The sequence below is a fragment of the Myotis myotis genome, unplaced genomic scaffold (assembly GCF_014108235.1).
Source record: "Myotis myotis isolate mMyoMyo1 unplaced genomic scaffold, mMyoMyo1.p scaffold_m19_p_1, whole genome shotgun sequence".
Lineage (NCBI taxonomy): Eukaryota > Metazoa > Chordata > Mammalia > Chiroptera > Vespertilionidae > Myotis > Myotis myotis.
Genome location: NW_023416313.1, coordinates 183,745,998 through 183,768,738, shown reverse-complemented (window position 1 = coordinate 183,768,738; position 22,741 = coordinate 183,745,998). Strand labels below are relative to the sequence as shown.

At 48.9% G+C, this 22,741-nt stretch overlaps 1 protein-coding gene across 1 annotated transcript in view; it reads right to left on the bottom strand.

Moving 5' to 3' along the window:
* Positions 1-1,345: 1,345 nt before the first annotated feature.
* NOX5 (NADPH oxidase 5) overlaps positions 1,346-22,741 on the bottom strand; it is a 38,199-nt gene continuing 16,803 nt past the window's right edge. Inside the window, exons 8-16 of the mRNA XM_036325013.1 lie at positions 22,409-22,591; positions 20,750-20,882; positions 17,323-17,465; positions 12,329-12,373; positions 11,895-12,019; positions 11,539-11,623; positions 10,324-10,423; positions 3,091-3,257; positions 1,346-2,041 (exon numbers count right to left, since the gene is read on the bottom strand). Of these exons, the coding sequence (XP_036180906.1) occupies positions 1,910-2,041; positions 3,091-3,257; positions 10,324-10,423; positions 11,539-11,623; positions 11,895-12,019; positions 12,329-12,373; positions 17,323-17,465; positions 20,750-20,882; positions 22,409-22,591 (1,113 nt within the window). The 3' untranslated portion in view covers positions 1,346-1,909. The remainder of the gene's footprint in view (positions 2,042-3,090; positions 3,258-10,323; positions 10,424-11,538; positions 11,624-11,894; positions 12,020-12,328; positions 12,374-17,322; positions 17,466-20,749; positions 20,883-22,408; positions 22,592-22,741) is intronic.

Sequence of the window (22,741 nt, the reverse complement as noted above, 5' to 3'; positions counted from 1 at the left end):
GTGTCATCTGTACACCACATATTTGATCCCGCCCCCTATGATGATACGAAATGGCAGAGCCTGGGCCTACAACTCTCCCCAGCCAGGCCTGTCCTGACTTGCAGATGGGAAAGAGGGAAGGCCAGAACCTGGTCACTGGGTGTGGGCAAGGGAGGGGTGTGTGTGTGTGTGTGTGTGTGTGTGTGTGTGTGTGCATTTGTAGGTTGGGATGAGGAGCTGGCAGCTAGAGAAACTCTGACCTTGAAACTGAACTCTCGTGACATCGCAGTTCCGCCTGAGACTGGGCCTGGAGGTGCTGCCTCCAGCCGGGAGCTTTGGAGTGAGGGGCGGTCTTCCCTGCCTGCCTTTGATGCACTGCCACTCAGGAAGCCGTCTCCTTCCCGGCAAACAACTCCTCCTGGGATCCCTGGTTCTGCATCGCCCCCCAGTGGGCAACTGGAATATATCTGGAGAGAAAGCCTTCCGGCACACTTGGTCCCAAGTCAAATGCGTGGATTTTAGAACCTCAATGCTTTTCCTGTTCTCCTCCAACCCGACCCGTGGAAAAGAAAGGCACAATCTACACCCTATTGAAAAGTGCCTGATCCCAACCCCATGAAGGCAGTTTGGGGGATGAGTGTCTTAGTCTGTCACAGAAAAGACAGGACCTGGCAAGACCAGCTGCAAGGTGGAGGGTGCCCAGGAACCGCGGGGTGCCCAGGGGTTTGCAGTGCGGGGCAGCTCCGATCTGAGGAGGTGAGGCCAGCCCTCCCACTCCTGCCCGAAGCCCAGGGCCTCTCCTCCCCAAAGCGCCTCCTCGGAGAGCTTTTGCATCTGCTGTCTCTGACATCTACTCCTGCCCAGACAGGGACAGGTGCAAGCAGAGGCTGGCACGCGGTGAGAGAGGGAGCCGCAACACAGCCTGAAGATGCAGAGACAACGACGTCTGGAGAGATAAGGACCCACAGGGATGGAAGACCAATGTCCTGAGCACGGACGGTGGTGTCTCATTTCACTTGCAGTTGTGACTGGGAGATGTCGTCAGTCCCATTTTTCAGAGAAGAAACACACTCAGAGAGGTTGCCAGGGCTGTACAGCTGGGTGTGGCTGAGCTCAGCTTCAGGTCACAACCTGCTTGATCTCCAGCACATGGCCTTTCTGTGACCCCGCAGACACACGGGCACCATCTCCATCCCGTTTCTCTAATGGCTCGGTGCTTGGAGAGAAGGGAGAGACCCACATGCTGAGCAATGGGGGGGGGGGGGGGGGGGAGAGAGAGAGAGAGAGAGAGAGAGAGAGAGAGAGAGAGAGGAGACAAGGGGCACAGATAGATGATGGGAAGACAGTGACAGAGAGAAAGGTAAAAAAAAGATGCCTCTTATCTCTCCCCACAGGCATAAATTTTGGATAAAATACACATTCCAGGTCTCATCCCCAGATCTGCAGAATCAGAGTTTCTGGGAGTGGGACCCAGGAATCTCCCTTTAAAGAATGTCCTCTGAGTGGCAAAGTGTGCTTTGAAACGCATCCGGAAAGGAAGGTACATTGATGGGTGGATAGAGGAAGCGACAGGTGGGTAATATGTCATAAAGCAAATACAGCAAAATGTTAACTGAGGAATCTAGAAAGTAGATAACACTGTTCACTGTACAATTCCCTTAATTTTCTGTATATTTGAAAAATTTCATAATAAAGTAGTGGCGGGGGGGATTTCCTGAAGGATTGTGATCATTAGGCAGGTCCAGGAAGGACCCCTGTTGTACTTTGGAGGAGCAGTTGCCCTGGAAACCTCCCATCCCACCCCCTGAAGGAAGTCCCCCTGCCCGTGGGGCCTCCTGCTCTGCGTGTGGCGTCGGAGGCTGGCCCCTGAGGGGCACTATGCAAGGCGACCCACTGGCTGGTGGGGTGGGCAGAGTTCGGAGAGGCGGGGCTAGAAGTTCTCTTGGAAGAATCTGAAGCTGAACTGCTCGCAGTGGACCCTGAGCACCTTGGCCAGGGCCGGGGAGCCGCAGAAGAAGACCTGCACCTTGCCCTTCTTCTCGGCGGCCACTTTCTGGAACACCTGGAGTCCGCGGGGTGGGGGGAGAACAGAGGGAGGAGAGGTGGGACTGTGGGCCCACCCCGCGACACACCCACCTGAAGCTGGCAATGCCAGGGGTCGGCAGTGGCAGCCATGGCCATCTGTCTGTCCCCAGGAGGAATGCCAAGACTCAGCTGCTTGTCTTCAGAGCAGAGAGTGTAACATGGAGCCATTCCTGTAGGAGCCATTGCCTGACCCCCACCCCAGGGAGGGGATGGGCCAGAGAAGAGTAAGACCCAGGCCCTCGCCTAAGGAGCTGGTGTGAGGGGGAGACGCACACCCCACTGACTGCCCTGTTGGAGGACAGTGACGGAGCCCTGAGCAGCATGCTGACCCCAACTGCCCGGAACCTCGTGCTGTCCTCCAGCCGGCCACGCGCCTCCACTGAAATGTCTTTCCTGAAATCGGGCTTCTTCCCCCAGTGGGGACCCCTTTCCACCCCAGGTTCTGCTTCAGAGTTGCCTTTGCTGAAAGTCCTCTTTGGTGCCCGAGCACCCCTGGCAGCCGTTCCCCCTCAGCTCTCACTCCCTGGGCCTGGAGTATCGGCAGCAGTTGGAAAAGCCGTACTTCCTGGGTCAGTTTGTGAAACCCTAGCCCCCAGGTGGTGAGCACTCAGGGAAGAAAAATAAAACCAACCTGAGAAATAAAATAGGAAGGCTGCCAACCGCCTTATGTCCCTGGGCCTCATTTCCCCCGTCTGTACCAGGAAGGGATAAGACAAGGATGCCGCCCACTTGGGCCTTCTGGCTCTGGTTCATAGCGGGTCAGAGCTGGGGGAGACCTTGGAAGTCATATGGGCTAACTTCCTCTCTAAACAGATGGGGAAACGGAGGCTCATCATGGAATAAAGTGAGTGAGTGATGGATCCAGAAGTGGGTCCCCTGCCTCCGGATCCAGCCCTGCGATCCTGGCTGGACTCCAGATGCCAGCCTCACGCTTTGCCCCTGGCTGCTGGGCCCTAATCTACCCGGCCACCGCTCAGGCTCTCAGCCACACAGGTCCCTGGGGCTGGGACTCCAGCCAGGCTTTACCTTGCTCCAGTCAGGCCGCCCCGGCTGGGTGCGCGTCTGGAGGCCCGTGATGGAGTCCTTCTTCTCCTTCTTGGCCACGAGGTCGAGAGCCATCTGCAGGCCGATGGCCTTCATGTCGTTCTTGCCCAGCGCAGAGGTCATGTACATGTGCAGCTCTAGGAAGCGGCCTACGTGGTGGGAGGAGAGGGTGGCACTGAAGGGCCAGCGGCTGTGATGGGCACAGAACGTCAGCCACCTCGCCCTGGGGCTTGGAGGGACACCAAGAGGGCTTGGAACTCACACCTGCAGCCACCGTGTTCACCCAGGACCCCCCTCCCCCACGTGCTGTGGACAGGAACGAGCCCACTGCTTGAGCTGGGCCAGCTCTGCGCTCCGCATACATGAGTTGGTTCATATCCAGTGTCTAATGTGAGCCTCACCACCACCCAGGGGTTCTGTTTCTAGAGGGAAATTAATCCCAGGGCATTGTGGCAGTCCTTGGGCTCCGAAGCGTGTGCCCTTCCATTCCACGTGGTGGCTGCTCTGGCAGGTGGGGGACACCAGCCATGCGCACATGAAATGGTAACTGAGACCAAAGGGCCAAGGGTTGAGTGAGAGGATGATGGCCAAGGCTACTGCTACACAGGGAAGGGCTGGCATAGAGCTGCTCCCCGGGAGGTGGGGATTGGGTGAGGTCTTGGAAGAGGGGCAAGACTCAAAGAGGAGATGAAAGGAAGGCATCCCGAGAAGGGGAGCTAGCCTGCGCCCAGGGCAAGCGGCTGGAACGAACGTGGTGATGGTGGGGCATGAGGTGACTGCCTGGCCAGAGCGGAGGATCCTTGAACAGGAGCAGCAGGACGGGGGACCGGACACTCTGAGGCTAGAACGCAAAAGGTCTGAGTGCCCAGCTAGGAAAGGGGGACGGTGGAGGGCACCTGAGCAGAGCATGGCAGGATGGAAACAGCGTTTCAGAAAGGAGGGTCAGGGGCCAAAGGGAAAGGCCACAGGCTGACATCAGGGAGGCCATTAGGTCTGAGCAGCCTCAGTTAAATGCCTGCAATGGGACAGGTTAGCTGAGGTGCTGACCCTTCTCAGCCCTCAGGACAGCGGGAGCTCAAGTGGGCAGCTCTGTGTTCGGGCTCCTTCCTCCATTTTCCCAGACACGGCATACAAATGGTACCGTTTTCCATGGTGCCACGATGGCCCGTGCACCCGTGCAGAGTCAGCAGTGGCAGGGCCTGATCCAGGCTGTTTGATTCATGGGCTGATGGTCACGCATCCTTCTCCTCCCCCCAGTCTAAAGGATTGTCCGTTCCCAACTCGCTCTAGATGGTTTCATCTGGCACCATTAGCCCAGTTTCCCTTTGGCTTAAGGCAGGGGTCCTCAAACTTTTTAAACAGGGGGCCAGTTCACTGTCCCTCAGACCGTTGGAGGGCCAGACTATAGTTTAAAAAAAACAATGAACAAATTCCTATGCACACTGCACATATATTATTCTGAAGTAAAAAAACAAAACGGGAACAAATACAATATTTGTATTTGCATGTGGCCCACGGGCCGTAGTTTGAGGACCCCTGACTTAAGGTCTCAGCCACTGTTAAAATGCAAATGGCCTTAGAAGGGACACCACTTTTTATGTCACATATCGGTGAACGTGAGTAGTGCTGGTTGGTGAGGGAGGGCGATGTACTACAAAGGATGCCCATCTGGGAGAGCCCTGACCCTCCGCACCCTCCTACGGTCACCACACCCCAGAGAGGGGTCGGAGAAGAGAGAAGGAGACCCCGTGTGGGAGGGAGGAGAAAGATCAGACCTGACATAGTTTCTCTCTCTTCAAAACAGCTGAGTTTGAGACAGTCATCCCATTTCTGGGACACTCTTCTAAGGAAATCATCCAAAGGAAGGAGAAAAACCCCACTATGTGCACATATATATTAATTGCAGCTTTACTTATGGTGGTGAGCTGGTGCCCTTTGTTTACATGGATCAGGAAGAAGCAAACAGTAAGTATTTATGTACCAGTACCTAGAAATTTAAATTAAATCTAAACTTTTCCCCCTGCTTACTAACATCATAAACAAAATGTCCAGTAGTGAAAGCTTGGTTAAATAATTTGTGGCAAGTCACTAACTATATCATTCATTAATAGCCATTAAATAATTATAGCCATTAAATACGACTACTGCGATTGCTGCATTTATTGCGTAGTTTTACTACTTCTACTACTATTAAATTTATTGAGCAGCTACTATTACTACTACCATTACTACTATATTTACTGAGCAGTTATTAAGCTCCACTCACTGTTGTAAGTGCTGCACATATGATATCTCACTTAATCCTCACAACAATCCATTTGTATCCATATTTTTCAGATGAGGACATTGAAGCAAAGCAGTTAAATAATGTGCCCAAGCTTCTATAGCTACTATGGGATAGAGATGCAAGCCAAACAGAATGATTGAAGCTTAAGCTATAGAAATTGAAAAATTATAAATTACAAATTCTGTAACTCAAACCTCAGTATGAAATTAAAATCAGAGACCGTAATTTGAAGTAATAAAGGTATTGACTCAAGTGGCCTTGAGAACGGAAAGCACTGGGTGAGCTGGTGCCCTTTGTTTACATGGATCAGGAAGAAGCAAACAGTAAGTATTTATGTACCAGTAACTAGAAATTTAAATTAAATCTAAATTTTTCCCCCTGCTTACTAACATCATAGTAGTTAAATCCAGTTTCTAATGAATTGATATGCACAAAAGCGTTCAAAACAAAGTGGATGCTATGTAAATATTTGCTATAATTGTTATTTACAAGAAAGGGCAAGGAGCTTTATTGCGACCTTCTGAGGTTTAATAGTTATCTTCCAAAGATTGGTGACGAGGCTTTAAGGCTTTAGATGTTTGCTACAGTAAGCTACATCTGTTTGAATGTTTCCTGCAGAAAACAATGTTTGATTACTTGAACTTATAAACTATGTTTATTATTGAAATTTGAATTTACTCATGGCATCCTTGTGATAGTTAAACAGCCAAATAAGATCCAATTCCAATGAACTCAACCAGTATTTTTTTAAAAAACACGTAATTTTCTTGAAGTTAGGAACAGATCTAAAGATATTCCTCCTTGTGTAAGTTACTCCACAAGTAAAACAAAATGAAACAGAAATGATGAAGCTGCCCAGCCAGCATCGCTCAATGGTTGAGCATCGACCTACGAACCAGGAGAAGGTTATGGTTTGATTCCCAGTCAGAGCACATGCCCGGGTTGTGGGCTCAATCCCCAGGGTGGAGCGTGCAGGAAGCAGCCGATCAATGATTCTCTCTCATCATTGATGTTTCTTTTTTTTTTTTTTTTAATTTTATTTTTATTTTTTAACCATTTTAAAGTGTATAATTTATTGGCTTTTAGTACATTTACAATGTTGTACAGCCATCATCACCACCCAATTCAGAACATTTTCATCATTGATGTTTCTATCTCTCTCTCCCTTGCTCTCAGAAATCAATAAAAATATATTTTAAAAAATAATAATGAAGCTAACAGATTAACTTTAGGACACGGGTCAAAACATCAGTATCCCACAAAGGTGTCCCATGAAGGCGATGATATAACCCAGGGAAGCATGTCATCGTACACACGAAGCACTGGCTTAGCGAATAATGCAGAATGTGCACGTGGGTGGGGGCGGGGAGGACACTGCTGGGGCGGGAGGAGGACATGTTTGATGAAAGTATAAAAGAAGGGCCCAAACAGTAAAAGAGCTCATATGTGCTAAGGTGCTGAATCTTTATCTTAGGCCACTCTTAAAATGTTTTTATTGCCACCGCATCAGGAAAAATACTGAGCATTCAACCCCAATACATATATGTGCTTATTCACATGTTCATTTCAACTAACTGGTTATGTACATTAAAAATGTATGTTGGAGAAAAAGAACCATATTTACTTTCTCACCTTAAGCAACTAGAAAAATGGACAAAATACATAAAACAATGGTCAACAGGTAGTGCAAGACTGTAATTGCCAAGAGAGGGAAGCAAATGAAGTGAGCCTTGCAATTGTCCCAGCCTGGAGCTGCTCTCACTGAGCAAGGGGACAGAAATCGGGGTTCAATGAGGCCAAGACAACTAGAATATGCAGCACAATACTGGGAAAGGGGAACCGCAGAGAGAGAAGGGAGACGAGAAAGAGGAAGGGAGGAAGGGAGGGAGTCAGGGAGGAGGGAGGGAGGACGCTGGCTCTGGAAATCTGCATAAAGGTTCCCCCAAGCCTTTGGCAAAGCATTAATCTGCACATGTCTGAAAGAAACTTCCTGGAAAACACTAGGCTGAACAGTACCTGGAGCTCAAAAAGAGCTTGTGCTTCCACCAGAAAGAGTAGGGAGATCTTGTAATACACAGGCCAGTAGGTAGACTCCTCAGAGGTATAACCTCTTAATACTGGGGCTACATTAGTCCCATAATAAAGTCTGCCCTGGACTCACCATACCAGAAGTTGAAGCAAGTCCTCAAAGAATTCAAATTATCCCAAATAATGCAGCTGTGCACCATAATAAAGTTAAAGAAATGCCACAAAATCCAGAACACAACAACATGCAATTCATAATGCCCGACAGCCAGTAAAAAGTTAATGGGCAGAGTAATCCCACTCCTAGGAACATATCCCAAGAAGTCAGAAACACCAATTGGAAAGGACATATGCACCCCTATGTTCATAGCAGCACAATTCACCATAGCTAAGATTTGGAAACAGCCTAAGTGCCCATCAGCAGGTGAGTGGATTAAAAAGCTGTGGTACATCTACACAATGGAAGACTACGCTATAAAAAAGAAGGAACTCTTACCATTCACAACAGCATGGATGGACCTGGAGAGCATTATGCTAAGCGAAATAAGCCAGTCAGAGAAAGATAAATATCACATGAACTCACCCATTTGTAGAATACAATGAACAACATAAGCTGATGAACAAAAATAGATCCAGAGACCAGGAAGCATCGAACAGACTGTCAAACTTCAGAGGGAAAGCAGGGGAGGGGGAGTAAGAGATCAACCAAAGGACTTGTATGCATGCATATAAGCATAACAAATGGACACAAACACTAGGGGGGTGAGGGCATGTGCTGGGGGGTGGGGTGGGGGTGGCAGGGGAGAGGTCAATGGGGGAAAAACGAGACATATGTAATACTATATGTAATACTTTAAACAATAAAGAATAAAAGAAAAAGTTAATGGGCAGGCTAGGCCTGTGGGCTTGTATGGCTATAGAGGGTGAGCACCTGGGGGAGCCAAAAAGCCTACAGCACCTGGTATTCCCAGGCAGCCGCCCATTCCAAGATCAGCCGAGATCAGGCATGTTCAGGGTGGTACGGCCATACACACTGAGAGGAGCCTCCAGGAGCCATAAGAGCCTGTGCCCTGCCTCCAGGCCCCTCAGCCCTTGGCTGCCACTCTGAGCTGGTGCTCTCCCCCTCCCTGGGACCAGATCTCTCCCTGAGCCTTTCACCTGCTCCTTGGCCTATCTCCTGAGCTTCCAAAGGGTGCAGGAGGGCCCCTCCTTTGGGATAAGGATTCCCTGGGTAGCATGGAAGGGGGTGCCCTTCCCAAATGGGTAGGATGGAGCTCCCTAAGGATCACGGAAAGGTATCAACCAAATGGGAGATGATATTTGCAAACAACAGCTCCGACAATGGGTTAATATTCAAACTATATAAAGAACTCATACAACTCAATACCAAACAATCCAATTTAAAAAAATGGGCAGAGGACCTGAACAGACACTTCTCCCAAGAAGACATTCAAATGGCCAACAGATACATGAAAAGATGCTCAACTTCACTAGCTCTTAGGGAAATGCAAATCAAAACTACAATGAGATACCAGCTCATACCTGTTAGGATGGCTATTATCAACAAGACAAGAAATAACAAGTGTTAGAGAGGTTGTGGAGAAAAGGGAACCCTCATTCACTGCTGGTGGGAATGTAAACTGCTACAACCACTATGGAAAACAGTATGGTGCTTCCTCAAAAAACTTACAAATAGAGTTACCATATGATCCAGCCAATCTTCTGGGTATCTCCTGGAAAAACTTGAAAACATTTATTTGAAAAGTTATATGCACCTCTATGTTCATTGCAGCACTATTCACGGTGGCCAGTACATGGAACAACCAAAATGTCCTTCGATAGATGGTTAGATAAAGGAGATGTGGTTCATATATACTATGGAATACTACTGGGCCATAAGAAAAGATGAAATACTGCCATTTGTGACAACAAGGATGGACTTTGAGAATATTATGCTAAATGAAATAAGTCAGTCAGAAAAAGCTAAGAACCATGATTTCACTCATATGTAGGACATAAAACTGAAACACATAGACAGAAATAGTATGGCCATTACCAAAGGGAAGGTGGTGGTGGGTAGTAAAGTGTAAAGGAGGCCAAATATATGGTGACGGAAGATGATTTGACTTGGAGTAGTGTGCACACAATGCCATCTACAGATCATGTGTCATAGAAATGCACACTTGAAACCTATATAATCTTATTAACCAATGTCACCCCTATACGTTTAATAAAAATCTATAATAATAAAAGTGTAATATGCTAATTAGACCAGACGTCTTTCATTCCAGACAAAGTTGCTGTGGGGGTGGGGGGTGGGGGGCTTAGGCAGAGGTGGCTGAGGCCCCTGGCCACAGCGGTGGCTGGCGGGGGCTGGGGCCAAGGCTCTTGCATGAATTTCGTGCATTGGGCCTCTAGTAAATAAATAAAGGACTAGCAATCTGTGGGAATAAAATAAATTTTTAAAAAAGGTATGAATAAGAATCACCTGAGAAGAATGTTAAAATGTTTGTTCTTGGGCCTCCACCCAGAGAATTTGCTTTGAAAGTTCTCAGGTGAGGCCTTGAAATCTAAATTTTCAACAAGTATTCACTTTGAATGAAAAGAAATGTCATGAAAAAGAGAAATTAGAAAAAAGAAGAGCATACATTTTTATAAAATGTGAATAAGAAAAAATACCAGAAGGAAATCTTTTAAAATGCCTGGAATAGACAAGATAGCTGGATGGATTATGAATGATTTTTTTCTCCTTTATGTTTTGTTTCACAAAATGTTACATTTAAGTGGAAAATAAAAGCAATCCTCTCTCCCCCACATTTTTTATAGAAATAGAATAATCTAAACACCTTCTCACAAAGACCCGGCCCCACTCCCACCCTCCTCAGGCCCTGTCCCTCTCCTACCCTCTTGAGGCTCCTCAGCTTGGTCCATCTCCAGTTTGGTCAGCAGGCTCACAAACCACTCGAAAGACCGCTGGTCTCGGTTGATCCAGATGAAGTCCACCTAGAGAGAGGGGCCCTTCGGTTCTGAGGTGGGGCCTACCAAGTTCACAGCTCATGTCTGCTCCCCAAGGCCTGTATGATGACATGACCTGGCATGACTGGGGTACACATTATCATCCCCATTTAAGGAGGGGGAAGCTGAGGCTCTCAGAGGTGAGGAGCCTTGACCAGGCCACAGAGCAGCATGGAGCCAGAACCCAGGTTCCTAACTGTTGGGTCAGGATTTTCTTTAATAATCTACTGTTAAAGCAAGCAATGTACTGGGATCTTAAGCATAGGACAGCCAGAAAAACATTACTTATTTATTTATTTTAAAAAATCCTCACCCAAGGATATGTTTTTATTGATTTTTAGAGAGAGGGGAAGGAACAGAGGGAGAGAGAAACATCAGTCTGTTGCCTCCTGTAACACACAGTGACGGGGATCGAACCTGCAACCTAGGTATGTGCCCTGACTGAGAATGCCACCTTTTGGTGTATGGGATAATGCTCCAACCAACTGAGCCACACCGGCTAGGGCCACAGTACTTATTTTTAAAGAAATTCTTTCCTGGCCAGCATGGCTCAGTGGTTGAGCATTGACCTATGAACCAGGAGTTCACAGTTCGGTTCTAGGTCATGGCACATGTCCAGGTTTCGGGCTTGATTTTCAGGAAGGGGGCATGCAGGAGGCAGGTGGTCAATGAGTCTCTCTCATCACTGATGTTTCTATCTCCCTCTCCCTCTCCCTTCTTCTCTGAAATCAATAAAAATATATTTTTAAAAAAGAAATTCTTTGAAGTGGCCTAGTCAAAATAATAAATTTTGAAAAGGCAAATGTTTTCATTTTTAAAACCACCACCAGGTGATGGCTAGTAAGCATCATGGCTATAACGGGATCCAGACTGCCTCACTTTCAAGCTCCTTGGTCTTTAATGAGATGCTGTCCTCAGAACATCTCTCAGGGGTGAAGAGGGGTGATGGAAGTGGGGAGGCCTGGACACTTAGGAGGCTCCAGGAAATGCAGGGCACTGGGGGAAGTGTAGGGGCCAGCAGATCCCAGCAGGAGGGCCTGGCTCCTGTTCCGGATGGTCTCCCAGGGAGAGGGGCCCAGGCCTGCTGCGAGGGCCATGCTCACCTTGTGGAGCTTCATGTCTTCGTCCTGGATGCCCTCCATCCAGCAGTGCTGGCAGTTGGGGCAAATGTGCTTTCTCTTCTGGTACCTTAGGGGAGGCAGGAGCGGGGGTTTTGAATTTGTGATGAGTAGGAGGCTTTAGGACCTCAGAGTACAGTGCAGGGGACAGGGAAGGAGGATGGGGTGACAGAACCCACCCTATGAGAAAGGAGAGGGATGAGACCCCAAAAAAAGAGGCTGTATGAGCAGGGGAGGGGAAGAAAGAAAAGGGGAAAGGAGATACTGAAAGGAGAGAAGGGAGCGGGGAGGGGAAGAGAAGAGGGGAGGGCTCTCTCAGGACTCTGCTGCAGGCCACCCACCTGTACATGATGCTCTGCAGGATGGAAGCAAAGGGCGTGATGCCAATGCCCGCCCCGATGAGCACGGCATGCTCAGAGGCGAAGATCCTGCGGGTGGGGGTTCCGTAAGGGCCATCGATGTAGCACTGTGCACCGGAGAGGTTGGAGGGAAGAGAGAGGTGAGTGGGTGCGGGGAGAGCTGGACCCCAAGGCTTTAGGACTCCCTTTCTACACAGGCAGCTGTCTCCTGGCCTGTCCCAGGTCTAAGCTCTGTGCTCTGAGTTCACTTCTGGGCGAGCCCTAGAATCTCAGAATGCAGAGCTGATGGGAGCAGGGCTCCCCTAGCACCCCTGTGTGCCCCTGGGCCTGGAGGGTTTGGTTCCATCCTCTGGACATCTGGAAATCAGCCCAGGGAGAATGGAGGGCCTGGGGCAGGGGATCCCGGAGCCACTCACCTTGATGTTACAGAGTTGGTGGTTCTCAGGGGGCATCTCAGAGACCTGCGAGGAGTACAGCAGTGAGCTGTGGGTCTCTGGGAGTGGGCATGGCAGGTGTTTCTCAGAGGCTTCCGAGCGCTTGCCAGCCTGAGCGACTTCACTAAAAGGGCATTGCTTGTTCTGCCCCCACCATTCCAGGGAGCATGGCGCCCTTCTGGGAGAGAACATCAGTGGTGTTCTGGAAAATTCACTCACTCTTCAGCAACAGCCACAAAACTCCTGCATGTTAAGTTTGCTGATTTCTGGTGTGAATAGCGCTGTGATGGCTCCCACCAAGGTCTGCATTTAATAACTGGCTCTCAGAATTCCTGGGAACTTAACCATCAGCTCTTGCGGGTCATTACCAGTCAGCTTCAGGGTGTGACCAGACACATGTTCCACTCTGTCTCCAGCCCCTTCCTGTCACGTCTCTAGACAATTCCCTGCCCTTGAACGTTCCTTCACCTCAGCCCAGAACACCCTTTCCCCTGACCCAGCTGGCCAATTCCTGTGCATCCTTCAGTGTGCAGCTGCTGTGAAGTGGTCGCTCCTCCTTGAAGCTCTGCCCAGCTGACCCAGGCAGAAAGCCAGTGGCTGGCTGACCAGAGCCCCCTGGGTCAGGGAGCGGGCCTGCCTGACTCCTCGGGGCCTGAGCAACAGCCGGCAGACAGACTGGATTTGTTGAGGTCAAATTCTGGAGGTGAAGGAAGCAGACCCCCCAGCAGGCTACAGGGTCCTGCGCTAACTCCCTCTCTGACACCAGAAGGCAGAGTTAGGAGGGACCTTCACTCTCATCCAGGCCAACCCCTCATTTCACAGAACGGAAGCTTCGTCTGAGAGCGTACCAGTGACCCGCCCAGCCGCCCCCCACCAGCTGGGGCAGAGCCGAGTGTCCTGGGGCCTGGCCAGTGTTCTTCACATGGCACCTTTGTCTGAGGAGACGGACTGCTGCGTTCCCGATGTGTTGGATGTGAAGTACTTCTGGTGACTTTGGGAGATACACTGTGAGAGACCTAAACCTTTCTATGTTTTTTAATCCCTCTGATTGCAAAGAGAAAGCCCTACGTTATAATTTCTATGTCTTTAGCATTTACTAATCCCTCCTCTTTTTTTTTTCTTTTAACAAAGAGAGAGGAGAGAGAGAGGAGAGAGAGAGAGAGAGAGAGAATGGGCAGAGCAGTGGAGTGCAGCTTCAGGCTCTGAACCTTGGCAGGCAGAAACATCTGATAAGAGTCTAATAACATTGGTTTTCATTGTTTTTATTCTTAGAGCTACTGTCTATTTCTGGCAGAGGATATCAGTTTTAGGAGCGTCCTTTTTAAATACAAGTAAGTGTAAAGTAATGTTGGGACACAAAGGGAAATGTGAGGTAGGAAATATTATGGTGGGAAGTGAATCTGGCAAAAGTGATGAGGGTGGGAGGGAGACGACTGTGCAGAAACACCGGGAAATGTGAGGTCTTCCTGCAGGTGGCTGTCCTTAAGGCCCTCTCTTCCAAGTTCCAAGGACCCGCCACTCCGGGGGGACAAACTACTGGCTCCCCAGCCTCCAGCCCGGCTTCCTCAGCCCGACCACTCACCAGAACCCGGTTGCTGGTCGAGGCTCCGCACCGCGCCTGGGTCCCGGCCTGTGTCCCTGTGTGCCCCGGGCCTGCGCCCCCCTGCCACGGAGCTCCCTCGCATTTGTAGGATATCAGCTCCACACTGACGTCCTTGTTGGACACCACTGCTCCCTGTGCCACGGCCTTGGAATAAATGGGCTGGGATTGCAAATCCTTCTTGGTTTCAAAATGGGAATTGTTTATTATTTAAATCACAAAAGTAATACATTAGTTTTAAAGATTCAGATATTACAGAATGTTAACGAATAGAGTGAAAAGGGACCTGAATCAGGTAATATGACTTCTTTAAGCATTTTCTCTATGTCCTTCTAGACTTCCTCTCTCTCCACCACCCCCCTCTCTCTCACATACTCTCTTCTCTCTCTCTCTCTCTCTCTCTCTCTCTCTCTCTCTCTCTCTCTCTCTCTCTTACATAAATGGAACATATTGCTTTGTAATCTGGCTTTTCCACTTTATTATATCTTAACTAGGTTTCCATGCTTTCCAGTGCATATCTTTTTTTAGGGACCTATATTCCATTATAAGGGTGATGGGTAACTTATTTTGCTACTTTCCTATTGTGGAATTTTGATTATCCTTATTTCCTCATTATTGTTAACAACTACCATATACAAAATAGCACCTTTTCCATCTCTATCCTTTACTCCAGCGATTTTCAGCCCGTGTGCAGCAAGAATTTTTAAAATATGCAATACCTGAGTATTTAGTTAGGGGCACAGGCCTCTTTTCTCTTAGATTGCTGAATGAAAAAATGACAATAGCTAACACAACAATAGCAGTCAGATGTGAATGCCCTGTCTTGAACCATAAATATATAGATCATAGCCTAGCTGGTTTGTGAACTGAATGGTCCCGGGTTCAATTCCAGTCAAGAGCACATGCCTGGGTTGCGAGCTTGATCCCTAGTGTGGGGCGTGCAGGAGGCAGCAAATCAATGATTCACCCTCATCATTGATGTTTCTATCTCTCTCTGTCTTGCTTCCTCTCTGAATCAATAAAAATATATTTTAAAACAAATATATAGAACATATAATAGTGTTGCATTTTTTTAAAAATATATTTTATTGATTTTTTACAGAGAGGAAGGGAGAGGGATAGAGAGTTAGAAACATCGATCAGCTGCCTCCTGCACACCTCCTACTGGGGATGTGCCCGCAACCAAGGTACATGCCCTTGACCGGAATCAAACCTGGGAACTTTCAGTCGGCAGGCCGCCATTCTAACCACTGAGCCAAACCGGTTAGGGCATTATAGTATTGCATTTTATTAGTCATGTTCAATAATAAGGTTGCATCTGATTGGTTAATTCTTGATAACAGAAATTCTTATATACAAGTATAAACACCTGATTTTTTAAAAAGTTACTTTGGAGCAATGAGGGTAGGTAATTACTATTATTATTATTATTATTTTTTGTAAACCAATCAAAACTATACCTATTTTTGTCAGATCAGCAAAAAATACATTTTTTTAAAAAATATATTTTATTGATTTTTTACAGAGAGGAAGGGATAGGGATAGAGAGTTAGAAACATCGATGAGAGAGAAACATCGATCAGCCACCTCCTGCACACTCCCTACTGGGTATGTGCCCGCAACAAAGGTACATGCCCCTTGACCAGAATCAAACCTGGGACCCTTGAGTCTGCAGGCCGACGCTCTATCCACTGAGCCAAACCAGTTAGGGCATAATACATTTTTTGTGTGCCACAGCATTTTAGTAATTAGCTTATGTGTGACATGCTATGAAAAAGGTTGAAAATTGCTACTTTATCTTGATTTGTTTTCATAGCATTTATTATCACTTGACACTGTTTCTATTTTATTTGTTTATTGGCTGTCTCTTCAGAACATAAGCAGTGAATGTATCTGTCTTGCTCACTGATATGTCTCCAGCATCTAGTACAGTACTTAGGAAACAGTAGGTGCTATGCTCAATAAATGTTTGCTAAATGAATGAATGAATGAATGAATGAATGAACGAACAAGGTGCTTAAGGTATTCTTGTGCACCTGTCCAACTAGCTTTTTAGGATAAATCCCTAAAAATGGAATTGCTGGGCCAGTGGGTATAGATATTTAAAATGCTGCCACTTATGGCCAGACTGCCCGCCAAAAAGATTGTGCCGATGTATTTTTTGTCAGAGGTGTGTCAGGTCCCAGAGGAAACACAGCTTTTAACAATTCCCGGTGTGCCATAACACACCTAGCTTCAAAAGGCAGCTTCCTCCTTCAGGAAGTTTCCCCTGGTTAACAGTAGACAATGCTCTCTCATTTCTACCTGCCCCTCCATTTCCCAAAGCGTTGCTCTGGGCACCATTCCAGGAGGGCCCTCTGGTCTGACCCGGCAGGATTCCCCCTGGTTTCCCCTGGACTTCAAATACTTCCAGGGCCAGGCAGGGCAGGGCCAGGCCTGGGGGCTTCTCTTCTTTTGACCTTCCGCAGGGTTTGCAGCCTGGCGGTACAGCCCACTAAGTGTTCAGGCGCCCTCCGTCTCCTTCATCTATTCTTCCTCAGGTGCCGCTCTGATCTCTATGTATTCCTACCAAACCCCACCGAGCCTGTATGCACCCCAGGCACTGGCAACCCAGAAGGCTTGTGGATTTTATCCAGGTTCAAAAAACAACACTGATGCCCTAGCCAGTTTGGCTCAGTGGATAGAGCGTCAGTCAGCCTGTGGACTGAAGGGTCCCAGGGTCAATTCTGGCCAAGGTCACATGCCTGGGTTGCGGGCTCGATCCCCAGTAGGGCATGCAGGAGGCAGCTAATCAATGATTCTCTTATCATTGATGTTTCTATCTCTCTCTCCCTCTTCCTTCCTCTCTGAAATCAATAAAGAAATATATTAAAATAAAAAACAAAACAAAAAAAATGAAAACAACGCTGATGCTAATGTGGGTGGTGTTGATGGTGATGATGAATGGTCCATCTGGACCATGCTGCCCAGGTCACTCAATACTTTACAGGCATTCATTCCACTGGCCCTTTAAAAGAACCATGTGAGAAAGGGAAGTCAATTCGTAAGTGAACAACCTAGGACTCAGCAAGGTTAAAGGATGAGCCCATGGCCATACAGTTAGCAAGTGCTGGAGCAGAGACGTAGAGGTGAGTTTTTCTGATCTCAGTTTTCCCTCTCTTTTCATTGTCCCCCACCTTTTAATGGAGGGCACAGACTGGGGAGGGCTGGGGGGATCAAGATTTGAGAAGGCTCTTAGACCACACAATGCTGAGCTGCCTTGGTCCTCACACTGCCTCTCGGCCAGTGTGCACACTGCTTCTCAACCGGGCAGAAGGCAACTTGGTCCCCATGGGTTGGCCTCCATGGTGGACCCTTCCTTCCCCATAGCGCCTACCTGTGGCCTCCTCTGGCTCCTTCTCATTCTCAAACTCCTCGACAGTCTCTTGGCGTCACAGTCCACTGGGTCTGATGCCTTGAAGGACTCATAGAGCCTGTTTGTCCACTGGCCTTCTGAGCGGATGTGTAGCCAGATGGTGTCTGAACAAGAGATGCGGAGAGAGGATCAATGCTGGAATCCAGCGAGGAGCAGGCCCGGCTCACCTGAGAAATTGGGGCTGGGTGTCCGCTGCTCAAGTCCTGGGTTGAATGTCCTTCCTCAGATCTAAACTAGAGCCACAGACATAGGACATGGAGATCTGATCTCCCCCTTGCAAATTTTCTCAATGAAGTCAATCTAAGCCTACACAGTAAAGGCTCCGTCTCCTCTGCCAAGGCAGGGGTCAGAGCTGCCCTGAGCACACCAGGAGCTCCCTGGGGTGGAGTCCCTGCCTCCTCCATCAGGCCAGGGTCTCACTAAGGTGGGGACCATCTCCCTCCCACATTCAGCCAGGTGCCTGTCAATGGCTCTGCCCATAGCAGGTGTTTAACTGGTGGTGGGACCAATGATTTTAATTGCATCTTGAGCCTGGGATGTAGCAGGTGCTTTCTAAGGTTCTCTGTTGAGTGGATGACTGGCAGAAAGGTAGTGGGGTGGCCACCCTTCTGCTGAGGGGCACCAGAGAGAATCCACAGCATTAGACTGAGGAGGCCCCTACGAGACCTCCTTTTTCTATTCTTTTAACCCAGGGACTGTTTGGGCAGCTCTGTGAAGGCAGTGGATAGACTCCTCACAGTAAGGTTCTTAAATACATAAAGTAACATACGTAGGCATTACAAATGAAACCAGTTATGATGAGAAAGTTATCAAAATTTTTTTAAAAAAATACCAAATGTGTGATTTAGGAATGGATGCGCTTCTTTGTTAACACATGAAATAACTCCCGCTGGGGAGTTGCATGGCCACTGAAATCTGAAGTAATGATGAGGTATCAGCCACAATTGCCGTGTGATATAAAGGAATCTATGGCTTTTATTTAGAAAAAGTCACAGGTATTATTAACACTATTGTGGGTTATCTGCATTCCTAAATGAAGAAAAGGCTACATTTCAATTAGTGAAAATAAAGATGTCACTCCCCACCCCCCACCCCTTCCAAGTTCACAGATAAACTGGTTCAACCCTGTATTTACAGAGGCCTCACAGCTTTGTGAGGAGTGACCTGCAAAGTCAGGACTGGAGCTCAGGTCCTCAGACACCTCCTCCCATGCTCCTCTCTCAGGCTTCCTCCCCCTTCAGGCTATAAGTGCGTGTGTGTGTGCGTGTGCATGGTGGGGGGAGGGGGGGTGTTAGCTATGCCTCTCTACACAAATGCATCCTGAAGTGCCTCACACAGTGACTCACACGTAGGAGGCCCCCCTAAATGTTAGTTGCATTAAAACAGCCACAGCTGCCAACCTGAGTCCCACTCCTGATTTCTGTAAACAGCTTCGTAAACAAAGCCAGAGTATTTTCCAGCTCCCATGAGGACTCAGCTCACTGCAGGAGACTCACAGCCCAAGAGAGAGGTGGATTCCACGCTGAGACCCTGAAGAAGCTCCTTTAAGAACTGGTCAAATAAATGACCCATCAACATAATAAACATAGTCATTATAACCAGAGTAGTAGCGATAAACTGAAATACTATGCAGCCACGAAAAGGAAATGTTCTTTTTGAAAAACTGGCATGCAGAGATTTTCATGACACACTATTCACTGAGGAAAAGTTGGCTGCAAAACAGTGGGAACAGTGTGATTCCACATACGCAAAGTTGTCCCTGCATCTGATTATCCATGTAGATGTACCGGCTGGAAGGCTGTTCACCAAAAGATTGACAATACTTTTCTTTAAATGGAATTATTTGAGGGATTTTAATTTTTTAACTATGATATTTTATTTCTATTTACTGATTTGAGAGAGAGAGAGGAAGGGGGAGAGAGAGAAGAAATGGGGAAGGGTGAGGGAGAAACATTGACTCGTTCCATTTACTTTTATGCATTCATTGGTTGCTTCTTGTATGTGCCCTAACCAGAGGCTCTGACCCACAACCTTGGTGTATTGGTATGACATTCTAACCAACTGAGCTACCCAGCCAGGGCCTTTAGTTTTCTTCTGTACAGATTTCTATATTGTCTGAATTTTCTGAGAGCATATATCTTCTTTAGAAAACAGAAAAGGGAAGAAAAATAGAAAGAAAATAACGCACCCTCTTCAACCTCCATCCCTGTCTTCATCCCATTCTACATCCAGGCCACCAATCAAGTCATTCAAGGGGGGGTTGCTGAGCAGCCTCTTGTGGGGGGAACCCTGGCCTTGAATCTGCACCCTGAGCTCTGGGGCTGGGTCCTGTGGGCTCTGGTGAGGAGGCGTCCTAAGTGAAGCTAAATCTTCTCGTAGGGATGAGTCAGAGAACCCCTTTACCCCTCATGAAGCCAAGCAAGCGTCTCAGTGTAACAGGCCACGCAAGGCCTGTCCTGTCAGAAGCACCACTTGAGGTGGGAAGGCCAATCTCTGGCCTGGCAGGAGGGCAGAGGTCTGAGTGCTGGCTCCTACAACAGCCCAGGACCAGAAGGAAGGCACACGCATGGCGGGGGAGGGGGGAGGTCCAAGAACAGCTGGGTGAAGGAAGGGCCAGCTGAACGGTCCTATGGGTGCTGGGGACCCGCAGAGAAATGGAGTAGTGCAGGGCTGGGGCAAAGGGTGTGAGGGAGTCTGCTGCCTGGGGTCCACCGGCTCATGCCCACAGGGAGTGGGGAAGCCTGGCTTCTTGGCACAGCCCCCTGGTACCCCTTCCTGTGAGCTGGCTGCTTCTCTGCTGAAGACCTTCGTGGGCTCCCACCTGCTGGGCCATCCAGCTTCCAGCTCTGCATTCAAAGGCCTCCTTGGTCCCACCCGGCTCTAACGGGCTTTGCCAGCCACACTGTCTGCCTTTCATCCCTCTCTGACCCTTGCTCCTGTGCCCCTATTCTCTCTCTCTGTGTGTCCCTCCCTTCTTTCCTCCCTACCCCTCCCCGACCCTTAGCTCTAACAACATCAGATGCTCCATGTTTCTAGGTTTTCATGCTTTTGCCTATGCTTCTCCCCTCTGCCTCCCACCCATCTCCTTCCCTGTCTACTAAACTCCTACTAACCTTTCAAAGCTCAGCTCAAGTGCCACATGCCTGCGAAGCCTTCACTACTTATCCCATCATGTCAGGCCCGCCCCTGTGAGCTGCGCAGTAGCTGGGACAGCCCTGGCCAGGCCATTCACCGTGTCTACCCATCCGCCTCCTTGTTTCACAGGGAGCTTTTGGAGATGGACTTTGCGCGCCTGGTTTTGTTTACCTCCGTGTGACTGGTTTCCAGGCTGCGCTTGGTGCACAGTGGAACTCCGTAAACATCTGAACGATGGGAGGACCTGGCGTACCTTTCTGCTCCGGAGCACTGCTGATGGTGAAGGGGTGCCACTCGTAGCGCGCGATGGTGGGGATGTTCAGATACAAGTAGTCGCCAGGCCTGTAGTTGAAAAGAGGGGGCCTCTTGATGAGGAGATGAGTCACCTGGGGAAAGAAGATTAGCATCATTCCTCTGCCATAAATCAGAACTATGGCAGGTGCCCTCTTTATTCTGTATGTTAGATGGGCGCATGTCACATGTGGTTCTTGAGGTGTCCTGAGACCTTTCTGTGCCTATGAGTGGGGGCCACCCCTGCAGCACATCCGTTAACCAGGGACGGGCAACTATCAAAGAAGGGAGGAGTCAGGCTGTGTCTGAAGTGGGTTCATGGCTTGATTCTACTTCTTATGGTGTAAATGCTGCTTTTTAGTGGCCTCCTCCTCCGTGAAGCCCTCCCTGACTGTTCTAGCCTCTTTCTTGGAACTCCTGTAGCACTTGGCCAGCATTTCAACCTTTGGGATAATAACACCATCCTGGATAATAGCGTCAGTTTACTGAGCACTTTCCTGTGTGCCAGAGCTCTAAGGAGCACTTCAAGTGTTCTCTCTAGTCCTCACAGTAACGTGTCGTACTTTCTCCACGTTCTGGATGGAAAGCTGAGGTACAAAGAGGTTAAATAGCTTGCTCAAGGCCATCAGCCAGGAAACCATGGCATTTGAATCCAATAATTACTGTCTGATGCCAGAACCAGGACATAAACCACAGCCTCATTATTTAACCTCCACATCCTCACACTTAAGTTGTCCAGAGCCCTGCCCACCCTAAACTGCCTTCCCTTTCTCCGTAAATGGCCCGAGTTACTCAGACACCTGGGAGATGTCCTAGCCTCCTTTCTCTCTCTACCCTGAAATGCATCTAGTTGCCTTTTGAGTCCTTCTGTGATATGCCCCCTCCTCATCCCACAGTCACTGCCCCAGTTCAGGGTCAAGGCCCTGATGAGCTCTTATCTGCATTTGTGCAACAAGTTCCCAAATAGTCCCCTACAAGCCACCTTCCACAGAGCAACTAAAAAATTTAGCTGGAACAGATATCAGCTTAATACCACACTCTCTTCCCCACCCTGCTCAGGGATTCCCTGGGGCCTGCAGAGGGAGGCTGCATTCACCATAGGCCCTGCCCACCCCTTCAGCAATGCCCTTCCATGTACTGTCAATCCTACAAACTCCTACTCGTCTCTCAAAGCCCTGATATAGCATCTCCTCCCTCATTCTGAAGTCTTCTCTGGCCTCTCAGAGACAAAGAGTTTGATCCCTCCTGGAACTATACTTCTCTTACCAACACAGCCCTGCACTATAAAGAAAGGACCGATCCTCTACTAGCCTCGGGAGCCGTGGAGAGCATGACAGTGCCTGAGCCTTTTCTGTGTCTGTCACCTAGCACAGGGCCTCCACCTCATAGCCATTCACTATATGGTAACTGAGCATGTTCTTTGCAGACCTGGCTTTTAGTGGTAGCCTGTCATTCCCCTCCTATAGTGTCACTCCTAAAGGGCTGGACTGGGTCTTGCACTTTGCTTGTCTCCTCCACTGGACTGGGGCTCCCTTTCTCCTTGGAGACCAAATAGGATAACCAGCTGCTGTGCCCTACCACCATCTGCATCTCCCCGTGGCCCCCCAGGCCCTCTTTGCACCTTGGAGGGGAGCAGATTGACTTCCACGATGCTCAGGGCTGCCATGCGGGACACCGCCAGCCCGACGGCCTTCTCCAGGAACAACAAGATGCCGGGGACCAGCAGCCACTTCCAGAAGTTGGGCCCATGCAGGATGAGCAGGAGCCACATGGGAAGGTAGGACAGGTGGGTCCAGTAGAACACCTGTGGGGGTGGGAGGCATAAGCCGCTAGAGTTCAAGGCAAGGCCAGGGCTCAGGCCCATCCTCAAAGCCAGGATGGTGCCCAGAGTCTTGGCCATACACACCCTCTCCTGGGAACTGGACTGGGTAAGAGGCTGGGAAGCTTCCTCGCT